Source organism: Heptranchias perlo, chromosome 35 (genome assembly GCF_035084215.1).
Source record: "Heptranchias perlo isolate sHepPer1 chromosome 35, sHepPer1.hap1, whole genome shotgun sequence".
Lineage (NCBI taxonomy): Eukaryota > Metazoa > Chordata > Chondrichthyes > Hexanchiformes > Hexanchidae > Heptranchias > Heptranchias perlo.
The window spans coordinates 20491313-20508787 of record NC_090359.1 but is presented as its reverse complement, the minus strand read 5'-3'; the positions used below and the strand labels follow the sequence as shown (position 1 = coordinate 20508787).

The 17475-nt window shown below is 48.0% G+C and overlaps 1 protein-coding gene across 1 annotated transcript in view; it reads right to left on the bottom strand.

Moving 5' to 3' along the window:
• Positions 1-17475, bottom strand: part of LOC137302396 (solute carrier family 2, facilitated glucose transporter member 4-like) — a 49610-nt gene that overhangs the window by 16289 nt on the left and 15846 nt on the right. The window contains exon 2 of the mRNA XM_067972038.1: positions 14564-14659. Coding sequence (XP_067828139.1) covers positions 14564-14659 — 96 coding nt within the window. The remainder of the gene's footprint in view (positions 1-14563; positions 14660-17475) is intronic.

The window sequence follows — 17475 nt, the reverse complement described above, 5'->3', positions numbered from 1 at the left end:
TCAGCAGAAACTGAAGTAGGGTTATTCAGAGGCATCACGGATCCTGGTGAGTGGCCAGTATTTATTCAGGGTCTCTCACAGACCCCGGTGAGTGGGGGGAATATCCTGCAGTATTTATTCAGGGTCTCTCACAGACCCCGGTGAGTGGGGAATATCTGACTGTATTTATTCAGGGTCTCTCACAGACCCCATTGAGTGGGGAATATCTGACTGTATTTATTCAGGGTCTCTCACAGACCCCATTGAGTGGGGAATATCTGACTGTATTTATTCAGGGTCTCTCACAGACTCCATTGAGTGGGGAATATCTGACTGTATTTATTCAGGGTCTCTCACAGACCCCGGTGAGTGGGGAATATCTGACTGTATTTATTCAGGGTCTCTCACAGACCCCGGTGAGTGGGAATATCCTGCAGTTTTTATTCAGGGTCTCTCACAGACCCCGGTGAGTGGGGGGAATATCCTGCAGTATTTATTCAGGGTCTCTCACAGACCCCGGTGAGTGGGGGGAATATCCTGCAGTATTTATTCAGGGTCTCTCACAGACCCCGGTGAGTGGGGGGAATATCCTGCAGTATTTATTCAGGGTCTCTCACAGACCCCGGTGAGTGGGGGGAATATCCTGCAGTATTTATTCAGGGTCTCTCACAGACCCCGGTGAGTGGGGGGAATATCCTGCAGTATTTATTCAGGGAGTGTCACGAGGCCTTGGGAGGTTTTATTTTTAGTCAGGGTAGAAGGAATGCTGTGCTCTGATGAATTTGTGCTGTCTGGTGGTCTCGGCGCGAAACCAGATCCCCCTCTACAGCAGCTGTCCGCCAGCATCCCCCTCACGTACCCTCATGGTCACATGCCGAGTCTCTTGGGTTCTGTGCTGCTTACTGTTCTGATCCTGTCAGACGCTCACCAGCCTTCTCTCCCCTCCCCCCCTCCCCCTACCCCCCCACCCCAGCCTCCCGTCATGTACGCACTAACACGTTATTCAAGATACTCTGAATTTAGCTACTCCTGGCCTCCCATGGCTGCGGAGGATTTAGTTGAAGTGTCTGATGCCATTGACTCCGTCTTAATTTAGCGCCTTAACATCAAGGTGATGTCATTGCCTGGATGGATGGCGTCGTCGGTGTCTGTGTATACGTGTGTGTTTGCATGCGTGTGTCTGTGTGTGTCTATGTTTGTGTGTACATGTTTGTGTGTGTGTTTCTGTGTGTATTTCCTCTCTCTGTATGTGTGTGTATGTTTGTTTGCATGTGTCTGTGTGTGCCTGTGTGTATGAGTATATGTGTATGTCTGTGTGTATGGTTGTGTGTATGTGTCTGTGTGTTTGTGTGTCTGTGTGTGTGTTTGTGTGTCTGTTTTTATGTTTGTGTGTGTATTTATGTCTGTATGTATGTTTGTCCATCTATGTTTGTGACTGTCGACGCGTGTGTGTGAGTTTGTGTGTGTGTGTGCTTGTGTATCTGTGTGTGCATGTGTGTGCATGTGTGTCTGTGTGAATATGTGTGCATGTACGTGTGTATGTATGTGTATTTTACATGTGTTTGTATGTGTGCATCTGTGTTTGAGTATGCTTGTGTGTGTGTTTGTGTGGTATGTGTGTTTGTGTGTGTGCGTAACTGTGTGTTTGTTTGTGTGTATATGTGTGTGTGTTTGTGTGTGTGTTTGTGTTTATGTGTATGTCTGTTTGTATGTGTGTCTGTGTGTATTTGTGTGTGCGTATGTGTGGGTCTGTGTGCATGTTTGTGTGTGTGTCTGTGTGTGTTGTGTGTGTTTATGTGTCTGCGTGTGTCTGTGTATGTGTCTGTATGTGTGTACGTGTGTGTGTTTATGTGTGCATGTGTATGTTACTGTATGTCTGTATGTGTGTTTGTGTGTCTGTGTATCCATGTGTATCTGTGTGTGTACACGTGTGTGTTTGTGTGTGTATGTGTTTGTGTGTATTTGTGTGTATGTATGTGTGTGTGTGTGTGTTTGTGTGCGCGCGTATATGTGTGTGTATTTGTGTGTATGTGTGTATATTTGTGTGTTTGTGCATGTTTTTGTGTGTGTGTGTGTGTTTGTGTGTGTATATGACACACACATAGGAGAATAGACCAGATGAATGCATGACTTGAGAGATGGTGTAGGAGGGAGGGGTTTAAATTCCTGAGGCATTGGAACCGATTCTGGGAAAGGCGGGACCTGTCCAAGCTGGACGGGTTGCACCCAAGCAGAACCGGGACCAATATCCTCGTGGGGGCATTTGCTAGTTCTGTTGGGGAGGGTTTAAACTAGTATGGCAGGGGGATGGGAACCAAAGGGCAGGTACAGATCGGACAAATTTAGACCAGGAAACGGGAAGCAGAAAATCTGTTAGTGACGTAGTTAGCGACTCAGAAAGGCAAAAGAAGCAAAGGTTAAATAGTGTTCAGCCAGGAATTTGACGGGGTTAAAGGGTTTATACTTCAATGCAAGGAGTATTACAAACAAAGCAGATGAGCTAAGGGCACAGATAGACACATGGCAGCATGATATCATTGCTATAACGGAAACCTGGCTTAAAGAGGGGGATAATTGGCAGCTCAATATCCCTGGATCTAGAGTTTTCAGGTAGGATAGAGTGGGTGATAAAAAAGGAGGGGGGGTGGCATTATTGGTTAAAGAAACAATTACAGTTGTGAGAAGGGATGATATGCTAAATGGATCATCAATCGAGGCCATATGGGTTGAGCTAAGAAATAAAAAAGGGGCAGTCACACTACTAGGAGTGTACTATAGACCCCCGAATAGCGAAAGGGAGATAGAAGAACAAATATGTAGGCAAATTTCTGAGTGCAAAAATAAGAGGGCAATAATAGTAGGGGACTTCAACCACCCTAACATCAACTGGGATTCAAACAGTGTGAGGGGCACAGAGGGCGCAAAATTCTTGATCGGTGTCCAGGCGAAATTTTTTAGCCAGTACGTGATATGCCCAACAAGAGGGGATGCAATTCAAGATTTAGTCCTGGGAAATGAAGATGGGCAAGTGGGTGAAGTGACAGTGGGTGACCATATTGGGGATAGTGACCACAATTCAGTTAGTTTTAGCATTATTATGGAAAAGGACAGAGTTAAATCAGGAGTAAACGTTTTAAATTGGGGGAAGGCAAATTTTATAGAACTAAGAGGTGATATGGCAGAAGTGGACTGGAAACAACTACTTGAGGAGAAATCAGTGGCAAGACAGTGGGAGGCACTAAAAAGTGAAATTCTACGGGTACAATGCAGACACGTCCCCTCAAAGAAAAAGGGTGGCACTGCGAAATTTAGAGCCCCCCTGGTTGTCTAGAAGTATACGGGGCAAGATAAAGCAGAAAAAGAAAGCTTATGACTGTCACAGAAAACTAAATACTGCAGAAAGCCTAGAGGAGTACAGAAAGTACAGGGTTTTAAATGAATATTTTGTCTCCGTATTCACAAAGGAAAGGGATTATCCGGGCGTAGTAGTTAAAGAGGAGAGGTGTGAAATATTGGATAAGGTAAACATAACAAGAGAGGAAGCACTAGAGGGACTGGAATCCTTGAAAGTTGATAAGTCACCAGGGCCGGATGGATTGTTTCCTCGGCTATTGAAAGAAGCCAGGAAGGAAATAGCAGATGCTCTGAGGATTATTGTCCAATCCTCACTAGATACAGGGGAGGTACCGGAGGACTGGAAGACTGCAAATGTAGTACCATTGTTTAAAAAGGGTACGAGGGAAAAGCCAAACAATTATAGGCCGGTTAGTCTTATCTTGGTGGTGGGCAAACTATTAGAATCAATACTGAGAGATGGGATAAACTGTCACTTGGAAAGGCATGGTTTAATCAGGGATAGTCAGCATGGATTTGTTCAGGGAAGGTCATGCCTTACAAATCTGATTAAATTCTTTGAGGAAGTGACAAGGAGGATTGATGAGGGTAGTGCAGTGGATGTTATCTACATGGATTTTAGTAAGGAATTTGACATGATCCCACATGGCAGACTGGTCAGAAAGGTAAAAGCCCATGGGATACAGGGAAATGTGGCGAATTGGATCCAAAATTGGCTCAGTAACAGGAAACAAAGGGTAAAAGTCGATGGATGTCTTTGCAAATGGAAATCCGTTTCCAGTGGTGTGCCACAGGGCTCAGTGTTGGGTCCCTTGCTGTTTGTGGTATATATTAATGATTTGGACTTGAATGTAGGGGCATGATTGGCGAATTTGCGGACGACACAAAAATTGGCCGTGTAGTTGATAATGAAGAGGATAGCTGTAGACTCCAAGAAGATATCAATGGGTTGGTGGAGTGGGCAGAAAAGTGGCAAATGGAGTTCAACCCGGAGAAGTGTGAGGTAATGCACTTAGGGAGGGCAAACAGTAAAAGGGAATACACAGTAAACGGAAATATATTGAGAGGGGTAGAGGAAGTGAGAGACCTTGGAATGCATGTGCACAGGTCCCTGAAGGTGGCAGTATAGGTAGATAAGGTTGTGAAGAAGGCATACGGAATGGTCTCCGTTATTAGCCGAGGTATAGAATACAAAAGCAGGGATGTAATGACGGAACTGTATAAAACGCTGGTAAGGCCACAGCTGGAGTATTGTGCGCAGTTCTGGTCACCACATTATAGGAAGGATGTAATTGCTCTGGAGAGAGTGCAGAGAAGATTTACAAGAATGTTGCCAGGGCTTGAAAATTGCAGCTACAAGGAGAGATTGGATAGACTGGGGTTGTTTTCCTTGGCGCAGAGGAGGCTGAGGGGGGACTTGATTGAGGTGTATAAAATTATGAGGGGTCTAGATAGAGTAGACAGGAAGTACCCGTTTCCCCTAGCGGAGAGTTCAAGAACTAGAGGACATAGATTTAAGCTGATTGGCGGAAGGATTAGAGGGGACATGAGGAAAAACTTTTTTACCCAGAGGGTGGTGGGTGTATGGAATTCGTGCCCGAATTGGTGGTAGAGGCAGGGACCCTCAACTCTTTTAAAAAGTACCTGGACCTGCACCTAAAGTGCTGTAAGCTGCAGGGCTACGGACCGGGTGCTGGAAGGTGGGATTAGAATGGGTACCTGGTTGTTCTTCGAGCCGGTGCGGACACGATGGGCCGAATGGCCCCCTTCTGTGCTGTATCTTTTCTATGGTTCTGTGGTATGTGTGTGTATGTGTGCGTGTATGTGTGTGTTTGTGTGTGTGTGTGTGTGTGTGTTTGTATGTGTGTATGTGTGCATGTATGTGTGCGTTTGTATGTATGTGTATTGTGTGTATGTGTGCGTTTGTACGTATGTGTGTGTGTATTGTGTGCACACGTTTATACATCAGGTGACGACAAGGACTGGCTCGGCTGTGATGTCCGCCATGCTAACTGTCTCGGCTCGCCCATGGAGAAAAGGTATTTGGTTGGTGTATCTGCCCGTGCCCGTGAAACCACACCCCAGCCTGTTCCGAGGGGGCGGGGGAACAGAAGCAAAACAAAAATCCAGACCAGCGGCAATCTGTGTTCTCCTTTAAATTCTTTAACCTGACAAAGGCCACTGGCACTGACAAAACCCTGGCACTCGGCTCACTAACTCACCAGCTCCTTCTAATCCCTCTCATGTCCTTGGTGACTGCAGACCTGTGGCTGCTGATAGCTGAGCCCTGCCATCTATGGGGAGTATTTTCTCAGTCGCCGTCACAAGTTCTAGATCCCTGTTGGATCTGCCTTGAACACTATGTCCTGGCGTGCAGCCAGCCCCCGCTTACCTCCGTCAGTCCCGCCTGAACCTTGAGCCATTTAAACTACCACCTTCTCTCGGAGTATTGCATTAACCCCTGCAGGACACTCTCCCTTACTCCTCTCTGTTTGTCTCACTCTCCCTTACTTCCTCTCTCTCTCTCTCTCTCTCTCACTCTCTCATGTATCCCCTCTCTCTCGCTCACTCTCTCATGTATCCCCTCTCTCTCTCTCACTCTCTCATGTATCCCCTCTCTCTCTCTCACTCTCTTATGTATCCCCTCTCTCTCTCTCACTCTCTCATGTATCCCCTCTCTCTCTCTCTCATGTATCCCCTCTCTCTGTCTCACTCTCTCAGAATCTCACTCTCTCATGTATCCCCTCTCTCTCTCTCACTCTCTTATGTATCCCCTCTCTCTCTCTCTCACTCTCTCATGTATCCCCTCTCTCTCTCACTCTCTCACGTATCCCCCTCTCTCTCTCACTCTCTCACATATCCCCTCTCTCTCTCTCACGTATCCCCTCTCTCTCTCACTCTCTCACGTATCCCCTCTCTCTCTCTCTCTCTCTCATGTATCCCCTCTCTCTCTCTCACTCTCTCATGTATCCCCTCTCTCTCTCTCACTCTCTCATGTATCCCCTCTCTCTCTCTCACTCTCTCATGTATCCCCCCTCTCTCTCTCACTCTCTCATGTATCCCCTCTCTCTCTCTCACTCTCTCATGTATCCCCCCTCTCTCTCTCACTCTCTCATGTATCCCCCCTCTCTCTCTCACTCTCTCATGTATCCCCTCTCTCTCTCTCACTCTCTCATGTATCCCCTCTCTCTCTCATGTATCCCCTCTCTCTCTCTCACTCTCTCATGTATCCCCTCTCTCTCGCTCACTCTCTCATGTATCCCCTCTCTCTCTCTCACTCTCTCATGTATCCCCCCTCTCTCTCTCACTCTCTCATGTATCCCTTCTCTCTCTCTCACTCTCTCATGTATCCCCTCTCTCTCTCTCACTCTCTCATGTATCCCCTCTCTCTCTCTCACTCTCTCATGTATCCCTTCTCTCTCTCCCTCTCTCATGTATCCCCCCTCTCTCTCTCACTCTCTCATGTATCCCCTCTCTCTCTCTCACTCTCTCATGTATCCCCTCTCTCTCTCATGTATCCCCTCTCTCTCTCTCACTCTCTTATGTATCCTCTCTCTCTCTCTCACTCTCTTATGTATCCCCTCTCTCTCTCTCACTCTCTTATGTATCCTCTCTCTCTCTCTCACTCTCTTATGTATCCTCTCTCTCTCTCTCTCTCTCTCATGTATCCCCTCTCTCTCTCACTCTCTTATGTATCCCCTCTCTCTCTCTCTCTCATGTATCCCCTCTCTCTCTCTCACTCTCTCATGTATCCTCTCTCTCTCTCACTCTCTCATGTATCCCCTCTCTCTCTCTCACTCTCTCATGTATCCCTTCTCTCTCTCTCACTCTCTCATGTATCCCCTCTCTCTCTCTCACTCTCTCATGTATCCCCTCTCTCTCTCTCACTCTCTCATGTATCCCCTCTCTCTCTCTCACTCTCTCATGTATCCTCTCTCTCTCTCACTCTCTCATGTATCCCCTCTCTCTCTCTCACTCTCTCATGTATCCCTTCTCTCTCTCTCACTCTCTCATGTATCCCCTCTCTCTCTCTCACTCTCTCATGTATCCCCCCTCTCTCTCTCACTCTCTCATGTATCCCCTCTCTCTCTCTCTCTCATGTATCCCCTCTCTCTCTCTCACTCTCTCATGTATCCCCCCTCTCTCTCTCACTCTCTCATGTATCCCCCCTCTCTCTCTCCCTCTCTCATGTATCCCCCCTCTCTCTCTCACTCTCTCATGTATCCCCTCTCTCTCTCTCACTCTCTTATGTATCCTCTCTCTCTCTCACTCTCTCATGTATCCCTTCTCTCTCTCTCTCCCTCATGTATCCCCTCTCTCTCTCTCTCTCTCTCTCTCATGTATCCCCTCTCTCTCTCTCACTCTCTCATGTATCCCCTCTCTCTCTCTCACTCTCTTATGTATCCTCTCTCTCTCTCACTCTCTCATGTATCCCCTCTCTCTCTCTCTCACTCTCATGTATCCCCACTCTCTCTCTCTCTCATGTATCCCCTCTCTCTCTCTCATGTATCCCCTCTCTCTCTCTCACTCTCTTATGTATCCTCTCTCTCTCTCACTCTCTCAAGTATCCCCTCTCTCTCTCTCTCTCATGTATCCCCTCTCTCTCTCTCTCTCTCATGTATCCCCTCTCTCTCTCTCACTCTCTTATGTATCCTCTCTCTCTCTCACTCTCTCATGTATCCTCTCTCTCTCACTCTCTTATGTATCCCCTCTCTCTCTCTCTCTCTCTCTCTCTCATGTATCCCCTCTCTCTCTCTCTCTCATGTATCCCCTCTCTCTCTCTTATGTATCCCCTCTCACTCTCTCATGTATCCCCTCTCTCTCTCTCACTCTCTCATGTATCCCCTCTCTCTCTCTCACTCTCTTATGTATCCTCTCTCTCTCTCACTCTCTCATGTATCCCCTCTCTCTCTCTCTCTCTCTCATGTATCCCCTCTCTCTCTCTCTCTCTCTCACGTATCCCCTCTCTCTCTCTCTCTCTATGTATCCCCTCTCTCTCTCACTCTCTCATGTATCCCCTCTCTCTCTCTCTCTCTTATGTATCCCCTCTCTCTCTCTCTCTCTCTCTCATGTATCCCCTCTCTCTCTCACTCTCTTATGTATCCCCTCTCTCTCTCTCTCTCTCTCTCATTAATCCCCTCTCTCTCTCTCACTCTCTCATGTATCCTCTCTCTCTCTCACTCTCTCATGTATCCCCTCTCTCTCTCTCTCTCATGTATCCCCTCTCTCTCTCTCACTCTCTTATGTATCCCCTCTCTCTCTCTCTCTCTCTCTCATGTATCCCCTCTCTCTCTCACTCTCTCATGTATCCCTTCTCTCTCCCTCTCTCATGTCTCCCCCCTCTCTCTCTCACTCTCTCATGTATCCCCCCTCTCTCTCTCACTCTCTCATGTATCCCCTCTCTCTCTCTCACTCTCTTATGTATCCCCTCTCTCTGTCTCACTCTCTCTTGTATCCTCTCTCTCTCTCACTCTCTCATGTATCCCCCCTCTCTCCGTCTCACTCTCTCTTGTATCCTCTCTCTCTCTCACTCTCTCATGTATCCCCTCTCTCTGTCTCACCCTCTCATGTATCCTCTTCCTCTGTCTCATTCTTTCATGTATCCCCTCTCTCTCCCTCACTCTCTCATGTATCCCCTCTCTCTCTCTCTCTCTCTCATGTATCCCCTCTCTCTCTCTCACTCTCTCATGTATCCCCCCTCTCTCTCTCACTCTCTCATGTATCCCCTCTCTCTCTCTCACTCTCTTATGTATCCCCCCTCTCTCTCTCTCCCTCTCTCATGTATCCCCTCTCTCTCTCTCTCATGTATCCCCTCTCTCTCTCACTCTCTTATGTATCCTCTCTCTCTCTCACTCTCTCATGTATCCCCTCTCTCTCTCTCACTCTCTCATGTATCCCCTCTCTCTCTCTCACTCTCTTATGTATCCTCTCTCTCTCTCTCACTCTCTCATGTATCCCCTCTCTCTCTCTCACTCTCTCATGTATCCCCTCTCTCTCTCTCTCTCTCACTCTCTCATGTATCCCCTCTCTCTCTCTCACTCTCTTATGTATCCCCTCTCTCTCTCTCTCTCTCTCTCTCATGTATCCCCTCTCTCTCTCTCTCTCTCATGTATCCCCTCTCTCTCTCTCACTCTCTTATGTATCCTCTCTCTCTCTCACTCTCTCATGTATCCCCTCTCTCTCTCTCACTCTCTCATGTATCCCCTCTCTCTCTCTCACTCTCTTATGTATCCTCTCTCTCTCTCACCCTCTCATGTATCCCCTCTCTCTCTCTCTCTCTCTCTATGTATCCCCTCTCTCTCTCTCACTCTCTCATGTATCCCCTCTCTCTCTCTCACTCTCTTATGTATCCCCTCTCTCTCTCTCTCTCTCATGTATCCCCTCTCTCTCTCACTCTCTTATGTATCCCCTCTCTCTGTCTCTCTCTCTCTCATGTATCCCCTCTCTCTCTCATTCTCTTATGTATCCCCTCTCTCTCTCTCTCTCTCTCTCATGTATCCCCTCTCTCTCTCTCACTCTCTCATGTATCCTCTCTCTCTCTCACTCTCTCATGTATCCCCTCTCTCTCTCTCTCTCTCATGTATCCCCTCTCTCTCTCTCACTCTCTCATGTATCCCCTCTCTCTCTCTCTCTCTCATGTATCCCCTCTCTCTCTCTCACTCTCTCATGTATCCTCTCTCTCTCTCACTCTCTCATGTATCCCCTCTCTCTCTCTCTCTCTCATGTATCCCCTCTCTCTCTCTCACTCTCTCATGTATCCCCTCTCTCTCTCTCTCTCTCTCTCATGTATCCCCTCTCTCTCTCTCTCTCTCATGTATCCCCTCTCTCTCTCTCACTCTCTTATGTATCCTCTCTCTCTCTCACTCTCTCATGTATCCCCTCTCTCTCTCTCACTCTCTCATGTATCCCCTCTCTCTCTCTCACTCTCTTATGTATCCTCTCTCTCTCTCACCCTCTCATGTATCCCCTCTCTCTCTCTCTCTCTCTATGTATCCCCTCTCTCTCTCTCACTCTCTCATGTATCCTCTCTCTCTCTCACTCTCTTATGTATCCCCTCTCTCTCTCTCACTCTCTCATGTATCCCTTCTCTCTCCCTCTCTCATGTATCCCCCCTCTCTCTCTCACTTTCTCATGTATCCCCCCTCTCTCTCTCACTCTCTCATGTATCCCCTCTCTCTCTCACTCTCTTATGTATCCCCTCTCTCTGTCTCACTCTCTCTTGTATCCTCTCTCTGTCTCACTCTCTCTTGTATCCTCTCTCTCTCTCACTCTCTCATGTATCCCCTCTCTCTGTCTCACCCTCTCATGTATCCTCTTCCTCTGTCTCATTCTTTCATGTATCCTCTGCCTCTGTCTCACTCTCTCATGTATCCCCTCCCTCTGTCTCACTCTCTTGTATCCTCTCTCTGTCTCACTCTCTCTTGTACCCTCTCTCTCGGTCTCACTCTCATGTATCCTCTCTCTGTCTCACTCTCTCTTGTACCCTCTCTCTCGGTCTCACTCTCATGTATCCTCTCTCTGTCTCACTCTCTCTTGTACCCTCTCTCTCGGTCTCACTCTCATGTATCCCCTCTCTCTCTCTCACTCTCTCATGTATCCCCTCTCTCTGTCTCACCCTCTCATGTATCCTCTTCCTCTGTCTCATTCTTTCATGTATCCTCTCTCTGTCTCACTCTCTCTTGTACCCTCTCTCTCGGTCTCACTCTCTTGTATCCTCTCTCTGTCTCACTCTCTCATGTATCCCCTCCCTCTGTCTCACTCTCTTGTATCCTCTCTCTGTCTCACTCTCTCATGTATCCCCTCCCTCTGTCTCACTCTCTTGTATCCTCCCTCTGTCTCACTCTCTTGTATCCTCTCTCTCGGTCTTACTCTCTTGTATCCTCTCTCTGTCTCACTCTCTTGTACCCTCTCTCTCGGTCTCACTCTCTTGTATCCTCTCTCTCGGTCTCACTCTCTTGTATCCTCTCTCTGTCTCACCCTCTCATGTATTCTCTTCCTCTGTCTCACTCTCTCATGTATCCCCTCCCTCTGTCTCACTCTCTTGTATCCTCTCTCTGTCTCACTCTCTCTTGTACCCTCTCTCTCGGTCTCACTCTCTTGTACCCTCTCTCTCGGTCTCACTCTCTTGTATCCTCTCTCTCGGTCTCACTCCCTCCTCCCCGTATTGTTATTTTTCTCTCCCATTTACCCATTTACCCATTTCTCTCCTGCTCGCTCAATCTTAATTTGGCTCTGTCTTTGCCTTCCTCTTTGTCCCACTGTCTCTCTCTTGGTCTTTCTTGCTTTAACCTAGCTTCTAATTCTCCCATCTTCTCTCTGCCTCTAATCTCCTTCTCTCTGCCTCTTATGCTGTCCCTGTCTCTCTCTACTTCTGTCTCTCTTTCTCTTTTCATTCCTTTTTCTCACCCTCTTCCCTCTCATTGAGTCAGGTCGTGTGACCAAATCCCACTCCAGAGACTTGAGCCCATAATCCAGGCCGACAGTCTATGCCTCCCCATCTCTCTTGCTTTCCATGTCTTTCTCTCACTTTCTCCCTCTCCCCATCTTTCTTCCTCTCCCCTTTCTCTCTCTGTCTCGCTCCCTGCCTCTCAGCTCTCTCTCTCGTCTCTCTATCTCTCTCTGTTTCTCTCCCCTGTCGCTGTCACTCCCCGTCTCACTCGCTCCCTAATCTTTTCCCTGTCTCCTAGTCTCTCTCCTCATCTCTCTCTCTCTCGTTTGCTGTCTCACTCTCTCTCCCCATCTCTCTCTCTCTCTCACTGTCTCTGGATGAGCATAAATTTCCTCTAATTAAATATTGGGAAGTACAAAGCCATTGTCTTCGGTCCCCACCACAAACTCCGTTCCCTAGTCACCGACTCCATTGTCCACCACGTCCGCTGTCTGGGGCTGAACCAGACCGTTTGCAACTTTGGCGTCCTATCTGACCCTGAGATAAGCTTCCGACCACATATCCGCACCATCACCAAGACCGCCTACTTCCACCTCTGTAACATCGCCCGTCTCCGCCCCTGCCTCAGCCCATCTGCTGCTGAAACCCTCATCTGTGCCTTTATTACCTCCAGACTCGACTATTCCAACGCTCTCCTGGCCGGCCTCCCATCTTCCACCTTCCATAAACTTGAGCTCATCCAAAACTCTGCTGCCCCCGTATCCTAACTCGCGCCGAGTCCCGTTCACCCATCACCCCCCTGTGCTCATTGACCTACATTGGCTCCCGGTCCGGGAACGCCTCGATTCCTCATGGCCTCACCCCCTCCCTATCTCTCTAACCTTCTCCAGCCCTACAACCCTCCCAGATCTCTGCGCTCCTCCAATTCTGGCCTCTTGCGCATCCCCGATTTTCATCGCTCCGCAATTGGCGGCCGTGCCTTCAGCCACCTAGGCCCCAAACTCTGGAATTCCCTCCCTAAACCTCTCCGCCTCTCTCTCTCCTCCTTTAAGACGCTCCTTAAAACCTATATTTGACCAAGTCCTAATATCTCATGTGGCTCGGTGTCAATTTTTTTTTTAAGTGCCTTGGGACGTTTAACTATGTTAAACATGCTGTATAAATGCAAGTTGTTGTCTCTCTCTCCCCATCTCTCTCACTGTCTCGCTCTCTCTCCCCATTTCTCTCTATCGCTGTCTCTCTCTCCCCATCCGACTCCCGTCTTGCTCTCCCCTCTGTCTTTCTTTCCCTCCTCATCTCTTTCTCTCCCCATCTCTCTCTCTCCCAGTCTTTGTTCCTGTCTTTCTTTCCCTCTCCCTTCCCGTCTCTATCGTTCTCCTCTGTCTCTCTTTCTCCCCAAATCTCTCTCTCACTTGTGTAGCTCTCTGTCTCCCCGTCTCTGTCTCTCTCCCCTCTCTCTCTGTCTCTCTCTATCTTTCTCCCCTCTCTCTGTCTCTCTCCCTTTCTCTCTGAAAGTCTGTCTGTCTCTCTCCCCTCTGTCTCTCTCTGTCTCTCTCTCTCTCCCCTGTCTCTCTCTCTCCCCGTCTCAATCTCTCCCTCTCTCTCTCTCTGCCAGTCTCTCTTCTCCCTCTCTCTCTCCCCATCTCTCTCTCTCCCGTCCCTCTTCTCCCTCTCTCCCCTCTGTCTCTCTCTCTCTCTCTCTCCCCGTCTCAATCTCTCCCCCCATCTCTCTCTCTCTCTTTCTCTCTCTCCCTTGTCTCTCTTCTCCCTCTCTCTCCCCTATGTCTCTCTCTCTCTCCCCGTCTCTCTTCTCCCTCTCTCTCCCCTCTGTCTCTCTCTCTCTCTCTCTCCTCTGTCTCTCTCTCTCCCCTCTGTCTCTCTCTCTGTCTCTCTCTCTCTCCCCGTCTCACTCTCTCCCCCCATCCCTCTCTCTCTCTTTCTCTCTCTCCCTTGTCTCTCTTTCTCTCTCTCCCCTCTGTCTCCCTCTCTCTCCCCTCTGTCTCTCTCTCTCTCTCCCCGTCTCTCTCTCTCTCTCCTGTCTCTCTTCTCCCTCTCTCTCCCCTCTGTCTGTCTGTCTCTCTCTCCCCTCTGTCTCTCTCTCTCTCTCCCCTCAGTCTCTCTCTGTCTCTTTCTCTCTCTCCCCCATCTCAATCTCTCCCCCCATCTCTCTCTCTCTTTCTCTCTCTCCCTTGTCTCTCTTCTCTCTCTCTCTCCCCTATGTGTGTCTCTCTCTCCCCATCTCTCTCTCTCTCCTGTCTCTCTTCTCCCTCTCTCTCCCCTCTGTCTCTCTCTCCCTCCCCTCTCTCTCTCTCTCTCTCTCCCCGTCTCACTCTCTCCCCCCATCTCTCTCTCTCTCTTTCTCTCTCTCCCTTGTCTCTCTTCTCCCTCTCTCCCCCCTGTCACTCTCTCTCTCTCTCTTTCCCCCGTCTCTCTCTCTCCCCTCTCTCTCTCTCTCTCCCCTCTGTCTCTCTCTCCCTCCCCTCTCTCTCTCTCTCTCCCCCGTCTCAATCTCTCCCCCCATCTCTCTCTCTCTCTCTCTCCCTTGTCTCTCTTCTCTCTCTCTCTCCCCTATGTGTCTCTCTCTCTCCCCATCTCTCTCTCTCTCCTGTCTCTCTTCTCCCTCTCCCTCCCCTCTCTCTCTCTCTCCCCCGTCTCACTCTCTCCCCCCATCTCTCTCTCTCTCTTTCTCTCTCTCCCTTGTCTCTCTTCTCCCTCTCTCTCTCCCTCTCTCCCCCCTGTCTCTCTCTCTCCTCTCTCTCTCTCTCTCTCTTTCCCCCATCTCTCTCTCTCCCCTCTCTCTCTCTCTCTCTCTCCCGGTCTCTCTCTTTCTCACTCTCTTACCTTCTGAGGTGCGTTAATGACCCCGAGGTTGTATCCGAACTGCAGAGATCCCAGTACGGCCGTGAACACTGCGAGGATCAGAGTGCCGGTGATTCGCTGTGAAACAGGGAAAGATGGGGAGACTTTAGAGCAGGCGGAGAACAAACACCCCGACCCTCCCCTCGAACCCACAGGCTGAGTGCGAGGGGGGCTGCGACCAATCACTGAACCAACTGTCACAAACCATGGGCCCCACACGCCCGCCTCACTGCACGCCAAAATACCCAAAGCAGCGCAGTTTCTCGTAATTCCCCTTTAATTGCCTTTAGCATATTTCTAATTGGAAACGCACCAAGAGACGCAGAGAATTAAATCACTATGGTTACACTTCAGAATCTAATCCATGCCAGAACCACAGCTTCATCACTTCAGCAGGTGCAGCACAGGTAAAGCTCCCTCTACACTGTCCCATCAAACACTCCCAGGGCAGGTACAGCACGGGTTAGATACAGAGTAAAGCTCCCTCTGCACTGTCCCATCAAACACTCCCAGGGTCAGGTACAGGGTTAGATACAGAGTAAAGCTCCCTCTACACTGTCCCATCAAACACTCCCAGGGTCAGGTACAGCACGGGTTAGATAGAGAGTAAAGCTCCCTCTACACTGTCCCATCAAACACTCCCAGGGTCAGGTACAGCACGGGTTAGATACAGAGTAAAGCTCCCTCTACACTGTCCCATCAAACACTCCCAGGGCAGGTACAGCACGGGGTTAGATACAGAGTAAAGCTCCCTCTACACTGTCCCGTCAAACACTCCCAGGGCAGGTACAGCACGGGTTAGATACAGAGTAAAGCTCCCTCAACACTGTCCCATCAAACACTCCCAGCGCAGGTACAGCACGGGTTAGATACAGAGTAAAGCTCCCTCTACACTGTCCCATCAAACACTCCCAAGGCAGGTACAGCACGGGTTAGATACAGAGTAAAGCTCCCTCTACACTGTCCCATCAAACACTCCCAGGGCAGGTACAGCACGGGTTAGATGCAGAGTAAAGCTCCCTCTGCACTGTCCCATCAAATACTCCCAGGGCAGGTACAGCACGGGTTAGATACAGAGTAAAGCTCCCTCTACACTGTCCCATCAAACACTCCCAGGGCAGGTACAGCACGGGTTAGATACAGAGTAAAGTGGAGGAAGAAATATGTCGGCAAATCTATGAAATGAGTAAAAATCATCGAATAATAATCATGGGAGATTTGAACAACCCCCATATATACTGGCAAGAAGAGGTAGGGAATGGGGAAAAGGGAATGGAGTTTTTACAGTGTGTACAGGACTCCTTTCTTACCCATCATGTGAGAAGCCCAACAAGAGAGGAATCACTGCTGGATCTAGTAATGGGAAATGAACCAGAGCAGATAAGAGAAGTAAGCGTAGGGGAACATCTAGGCAATAGCGATCATAACATAATGAGGTTTAAGATAAAGATTGAGAAAGACATAAAGACTAGATTAGAAAAAAGCTAATTTTAAGGGGATGAGAATGGAACTAGGGAAGGTGAATTGGAAAAAAAATTGACTGACACAGAGATAGAACAGCAGCGGGAACTATTTAAAACGGTCATCAATAGTGTTCAGGAGAAATATATTCCTCTAAAAAACAAGAACAAACTCGCCAATAATGAAACACCATGGATGAATAAAGAGATAAGGGTAAAATTGAAACTAAAGAAAAAGGCACACTAAGTACATAGACAATAAAGGAGAGGAGGACGAAAGGGAATATGAAGAGATTGGGAAAGAAGTCAAAAAAACAATTCGGAAAGTAACGAGGAATACCGAGATTAAATTATCAAGGAATACAAAAAGAAATAATAAAGTATTCTACAGACACGTAAATAACACAAGAAAAATCAGGATAGGGATAGGGCCACTAAGGGATGCACAAGATAAACTCACAGGTAACGACGGCGAAATGGTAGAAATATTGAATAGTTACTTTGCCTCAGTATTTACCAGGGAGACTAATAAGGTGGGCATGACATTAGAAGAAGAGATCAAAAAAGATATCAAGACATTTAAGGTAGAAAGGGGGAGATAATTGATAAACTCATCAAACTTAGAGAGGTTAAAACCCCTGGTCCGGATGGAATGCATCCGCGCATATTAAAAGAAGTTAGGGCCGAGATAGCAGGGGCACTATTACATATATATAAACATTCATTAGAAAAAGGAACAGGGCCAGTGGACTGGCAGACAGTTAATGTTATTTCTATATTTAAAAAGGGAGATAGAATAAGTCCAGGGAGCTATAGGCTAGTTAGCTTAACGTCAGTAGTAGGAAAGACAATGGAATCTTTACTCAAAGATGTAATAGAAAAACTTCTAGAAACCGAAAATATAATGAAGAATAGTCAACACGGATTTCAGAAGGGAAGCTCCTGCTTGGCCAACCTTATTCAATTCTTTGAAGAAGTAACAGAAAGAGTAGATAAGGGTAATGCAGTAGATGTGATATATTGGGATTTTCAAAAGGCCTTCGATAAGGTACCACATAGTAGACTCCTGACCAAGATCAGAGCATGTAGAGTCAGGGGACAGGTAGCAAAATGGATAGCAAGCTGGCTACCGAACAGAAAACAGAGAGTAGGGGGTTAAAGGTAGTTACTCAGACTGGCAAAAGTTGGGAAGTGGTGTTCCATAAGGATCGGTGCTGGGATCACTCGGGAATCAGAAGTACAATTTCAAAATTTGCGGACGACACCAAATTGGGGGGTGTGGTTAATACAAAGGAAGAATATGTTAAAATGTATGAGGACATTAATAAACTTGCAGAATGGGCAGGATATTGACAAATGAATTTCAATATAGATAAGTGTGAGGTGGTGTATTATGGTAGGAAGAATAAGGAGGCCACATACTGCTTGGATAAT